This window comes from Eublepharis macularius, chromosome 13 (assembly GCF_028583425.1).
Source record: "Eublepharis macularius isolate TG4126 chromosome 13, MPM_Emac_v1.0, whole genome shotgun sequence".
Lineage (NCBI taxonomy): Eukaryota > Metazoa > Chordata > Lepidosauria > Squamata > Eublepharidae > Eublepharis > Eublepharis macularius.
The window spans coordinates 72,070,303-72,076,302 of record NC_072802.1 but is presented as its reverse complement, the minus strand read 5'-3'; the positions used below and the strand labels follow the sequence as shown (position 1 = coordinate 72,076,302).

Below are 6,000 nucleotides of genomic sequence, written 5' to 3'. Positions count from 1 at the left end.
AGCGCCGGGTGTGTGTGTGTGTGTGGGGGGGGTGCAGCCGGGGAAGCTTTAATGGGCTCCTTCTGGAATGGCGCCGTTGCGTTTTCTTCCCCTCACGGGGTGCTGGGGGGGGGGGCGGCTTCGGTCTCCCGCCGGGCCCCTCTGGGTCGAGGCTCCGATGCGGCGGCGGCGGCGCCTGAGGGGAGCGGGGCGCGGGAGGCGGGCCGGGCCGGCGTAGGCCGCGCCGGCGAAGGGGGCGGAGGCAGCAGCAGCGGCGGCGCCGGCAGACGGGAGGGCGGAGGCGGCGCCGGTGGGGAGGCCGCCCGGAGGAGCCGCCCGGCTGGCCCTGGCCCTGGCCCCGGCCTCGCCGCCCCTGCCTCCGCCGCCGGCCCGCCATGGCGCTCGTCACCCTCCAGCGCTCGCCCACCCCCAGCGCCGCCTCCTCCTCGGCCAGCACCAGCGAGGTGAGCGCGCGCCCCCCCCCCCACGCGGCCCCCGGCCCAGGCCCCGCTCGCACGGCGCCCGCCCGCCCGCCCGCCCAGCATCCCGCCGTGGCCCTGCCGAGGGCTTCTCCGGCGCTGGGCGCGGAGGCGCCCCTCGCTTGCCTTGGCCGGCAGCTGAAGCCGCAGCCCTCGCCGCCCCCCGCAGCCCTGAAGCACGGGCTGCCCTCTGGCAGTGGCCCCGGCCGGCTCCGAGCCCGCGCCCGTTGCCCTGGGGCCCCATAGATTGCCCCCCCCGGGGTCTCCTCTGCATTGCCTTTGCTCTGCCCCCCCCCCATGGCACCACTTCCCGGCTCTCACGCCCTGCCCGCAGCGTCCCATTGTTCGCTTCTGATGCTCACCTGCCCTCCTGTAATTCCTTTGCTCTCAACCCTTTTCCTCCCCACTAAACCCAGGTTTGCAGTTGGCACCCCATAGTTATTTCTGCTGCCCCCCTGAATGCTCTCCCTTGGGCCCACATTCTGAGCCCACAATGTTCCCTGTCGCTGGGACCCACGGCACCTACATTTTGCCCTCTGCCTCCCAAGCCCTCTGCCCTATTGCTGTCTTCCAAGGCACAGCACCGTGCGTAAACCCGGGCAGCTCTTCACCTCTCTGTCTTTGGCCCTGTAGGATTGTATTCCCACCAAAGCTCTGTTGAGGTTCTTCTCTTACATCTCCTTAAATCAGTTTACATGTGGCACTTTACTCATGAGGGAGCCGGCAGAGACCAATCCAGATAGACTTAAGCTTTTGTTTGTCACCTGCCGTTGCCACAGTCACAAGGTGTTTTGGTGCAGACCGGCCACACACCCAGCGCAGAGTCATCAAACGAGGAAAGACGGTGGCATACATGCTTGTGTGAATTGGCTTTAGGCCATCTCCTCAGAAACTTTTGCTTCTTCCCATATGACGGCAGCCTGATTGAAACACGATGATGGGTGAGGCAAAACTCTTTTCCTGTGGGCCTTGGCACTCGCGTGGCATCTAAAGTGGCCTGGCACCAGGGTAAAGCTGCTACGAGTATTCTGTGGCTGCTTGGCACAGGGGGCAGCACAGCTGAAACAAGATGCCATGCAAGTGCCAAAGCCCACCAGTGGCTGCTTTTGTCTCAGCCAGCATCATGTTGAAATCAGGCCTGACACCTTCCTTGCTACCTGGTTGGGTCAAACCTGGCCCCTGCACATCTTACGCTCCTTACCCATGTGTGTCCCTCCCTCCACATGCACTTTGTGATCTTGTACCCCCTTCATGTTTTGTTTACTTTATGCCTCTTTCTGCCTGATTTCGTCTCCTATCCTCCTCTGGCCTCCGGAGGGGACCCATAATCCTTAAGACAGTATATACTCCTGTCTGCTACTGGTCTCTATGCCCTGTGGAAAACTCTTGTCTTACCTGCCCTGGCAGGTTCAAATTCCAGTTCCTCCCCCGCCAAATCCAGATTTGTGATGCTTTTTCTTCCCCCACCCCAATTTCTAGTTGTTCCAGAGTCAAAATTGCCGCAATTGAAGCTGTCCGCATGACGAGATCAGTCAGTTTCTTTCTGCAATTACTTTGCCTTCTCATTTCTTCGGTTTTTCTTTCCTCCCTCTATATGGAAAAAGGTTTGCTTGCTAGCTCAATTTGCTATTATTGAGAAAGGTCTGTGATGGTTTTTAAAATGGTAATATTGTGCACAGTGCACAGAGCTTTGGTTTTGATGTTGTGCACTTGTTCGTGCTGTTGACAGAAACAACCTCTCTGTGATCCCATTTACACAGCAGTAAATTTGAGATTAATCCTGATTGAAATCATTGGGATTAAATTGTTATGAGTACTGGTGTGGAAGAGTGATGTGTGCAGCTTATGTCTCTCTCGTGCTTCTGAGGTTGTTTCCTTTTGGCTGTTTTGGCCCAACTTGGGTCTGAAAGCACAGTGGGTTTTGTAGAGCTTCCACATGGCATTGTGGTTCATTCACGGCCAACTTTCCCCCTGCTTTGCAAGGCTTCTTTTTGTGAAATTTGTGTCTTTCACACTTGCCGTTCAGAGCAGTGATTTGGATTTCAAAAGCAAATTTATTTTTGCAGGCATTTTGCTTTGATTGGGGATGAACTGCAACAGTAAGCATTATTAAAGAACACATAGACGATATATCATCTGCCTTACTTTTTAGTCATTTAACTGATAAAAAATAAAACACCATATTTCCAAATCTTTTTGAAATACTGTAGCACGATTTACAGTGTAAAGGACAAAAACTGCCGCTCTGGAAAGACAGACTTCAATGTCTTCTTTTTCATCACCGTAATGTACCAAATCCCAAATAGCTGTAAATAATAAGCAAGTTTACCATTAACTGTTGGCTTCTCAGATTAAAATACCCATACAAATTCATCAACTAATGCTTTAATGGGTTAATTACTGATAGTTAGACCTAATGGAAGAGATAAGGATCCAGTCCCTACCGCTTGGAAAGTCAGAATAAAGTTTTTCTTACGATGTTGATAAATGAAGGCAATGTAACCAAAGTGCTACAGAAGTGAATGATTGCAGTTCATTCCTGTTAGGCAAGAGAAAACTCTGCACTAGAAGGGACACACTGTTGTGGCATGGGGGCCAAAAGCTGCCCCCTCCATAGCCACTGGCAGAGGTCCCTTGGGGGAGTATTGCACTCCCTTCTCATGTATGTATCCTGTTTCTTATACGCATGTTGATGTTGCAAGGAAGTTATAATAAAGCTGTGGTCAAAGCTCTGTTATTTTTAGACAACTGCAGCTTATTTTGTCGATATATATTAAAATATTCTTTAATATTTTGAATAGATTCAAACACCATTTAAACCACGTTCCCAAAGATATTACATGAGTGAACCTCTTGCCTTTGTAGGATATATTTAGAATCCAGCTGACTACCTTCCCACCCACCCCCGCCCCCAAATCCTGCTTGTTTGGTTTAGTGGTGCTTTGCCCTGTGTTACATGGAAGCTTTCACCTGTGTTTCCAGAGTCATGGAATTAGCCAGCCTGCCGTTTGGGCTGTATCCAGAAGGCAACAGTTCTGTGTTGTGGATTCACGGCTTTGCAGCTGCCATAGAACATCCACTTGGAAATTTCCTCCATACTTTCTGTGGTCATCCCCTTGTAACGGGACAGTTCCCGTGTCTAAAACCAAGTTTCAACTTGCCAAGAGAAAGATGGATCTCTCTCCGGGGAAGCCGAAAGCAGTTAGTCTTTAGACCTGTCAAACAGATAAGTTCTTTGAACCAGCTGTTTATCAGTACATTTATTTATATAGGGTTCAATATTGCTTTGCAACTCCCCATCAAACACACAGACACCAATCTAGAGTTTATTTCACTTTATTGAAAATACACCTTAGTTTTTTAATGAAGCAAGCAATCAAAATATAAATGGCTATTAATATGAATCCTATAACAACAGAACATAGAAAGGCAATAAGAAATAAGTTCACTAACATTTCTCAATAAATCCTAAGTTCAGCATTGCTCAAAGTTTCCATGAAATACATAGGTAGAAATAGTTTCTCACCTAGATTCTCCCAAGAGATCTCTTCCATCAGTACCCTGCTTATTCTTTCTGTTTGCAATTATATACCTAATCATATGTAAATATTTAGGGTCTATTCACATGATAGCACAAACAAATATTGATTGGTTTGACACTTCACTGAATATTCATAATTTCATAGTACAGCCTTCCAATTAGTTAAAAAATTATGTCATAATCTGTACTGCAGGAAAATACTATAAATTTCTAACAAGTGTCAGGAAAAGTTAAGTTGGACGATCACCATTGGTTGAATCTCTGATAGAAGAACATCAATCTCGGTAGAGTCCACTATTTTAATTAATTGTCAAAGGATGAAAGCACACCTGTTGAATTACCTTATACATAGAAAAAATACACTGAAAGTTCATATAAAGTTTAAAAGTTCATCTAGAGAGTATAGAAGCTAGGCCTAGTATTGTTCAGTATTGATCATTGGCGTATGATCTTAATCTATATTGGCATAACACCCTCACGACCATCGTTCCACCCTCTTGCTCTACTTGCGCTTTTTGCCCGCTTTAAAAAAACCCTGGTAGCCGTACACTAACAACAGATTTATTAAAGAGCTGGCAAAAAACTTCTGGCAACTTGGTGGGAAAGAGGACGAACATGAGGGTATGACAGCAGTAAAATGGCATTGATGTGGGAGGAAGGTTTAAAAACATGCACCTTCCTGCCCATGTGACATACAAACCCAGTTTGGGAAAGATTGGAGCAAACTGGGGGAAAGCCTTGAAACATGGACAATTAGAGGGTGGTGTCATGCTCTGAGAAAAACTGCTCTCGTTTGAAAGCCAGTTTGGAGCAGAACATCCGTACGGATGCCACCTCTGAAAGACTTCATGGTAGTACACCTAGAGAAGCCCGTTTCTTTTATGCTCATCTTGGGAGCTCCTGGAGCATCTGGCTGGGCGTTGTTAAAAACAGGGAGATTGGCTTGATCTGGCAAGGCAGCTCTCTTACTGAGTTGCACTTCCGTGTTTCTGTACAACTCTACATTATCACAAAGAGAACACGCGCTGTTGGCAGCCACAGAGAAAAGATGCTGTTGCATGGATGACAGGGGAGCTTGGCAGGCCTACAGAGGCCATCTAGACATGGTTGGCTCTGTCTCACTCTGGACTGCTGCTTGGGCATAATAAAAATTGCCAACAGCAAACAGCGTTCACTAGCTGAGGAGAGGTGGGGGAGAGGAGAGCCAGCTTTTTCCTGGCCCTGTGTTTGACTCACCCTGGGCTATTTCTAGGCCTCGATGATGCAGAGGTTGCTGATCATGTGCTGAGGGAGTCTTTGGAGAAAAGTGCCCCTTTTTTCCATTGGAATCATAATAAAGAAATGAGGGAGCTGTCTCTCGTGCGTGCTGTTCAAATAGGCAAGGCCCAGTGACTGGGTACATCATCCCTGCCCACAATAAATGCTCTGCAAAGCAAAATTCGAGAGATTCGTGATTCCTATGAGAAGAAAGAGAGGAGAAAATAAGAGGACAGAGGGGATAGAAAGAAGGGCTAGTAGCCGCTGGGCAGAGCCGTAAGAGAGCAGATGCCTGAGTTCTAGACAGATACAGTACATGGGTATCCACCCTCCCATCCCGGAGAAAGCATTTATGATAACATCAGGGTTTAAATAACTTGAATTCCAAGTAGCTCTTTTGCTATTTAGCATTGAACGTGGAACACAAAGCAGAGGGTGGTGATAGTCACGGGCAGAGAGCCAGCGTGGTGTCACTTGGACAGAGTGTGGGGGCTTGCGTTCCAAATCCCCACCTAACCATGAAGCCTGCTTGGTGGCCTTGTAGGGTTGCCAGTCTCTGGTGGTGGTGGATGGACATCTCCCGGAATTACAACTGAGCTCCAGGCAACAAAGATCAGTTCCCCTGGAGAAAATGGCTGCTTTGTAGGGTGGACTCTATGGCATTATACCATTCACAGGCCCCCTCCCCTCCCCAAGCCCTGCCCTTTCCAGGCTCCACCCCCAAAATCTCCAGGAATTTCCCAG

The 6,000-nt window shown here is 48.8% G+C and overlaps 1 protein-coding gene across 1 annotated transcript in view; it reads left to right on the top strand.

The window, feature by feature from the left end:
- Window positions 1-345: 345 nt before the first annotated feature.
- The window catches only part of SSH1 (slingshot protein phosphatase 1), a 49,803-nt gene continuing 44,148 nt past the window's right edge, over window positions 346-6,000 (top strand). Inside the window, exon 1 of the mRNA XM_054996173.1 lies at window positions 346-443. Coding sequence (XP_054852148.1) covers window positions 375-443 — 69 coding nt within the window. The 5' untranslated portion in view covers window positions 346-374. The remainder of the gene's footprint in view (window positions 444-6,000) is intronic.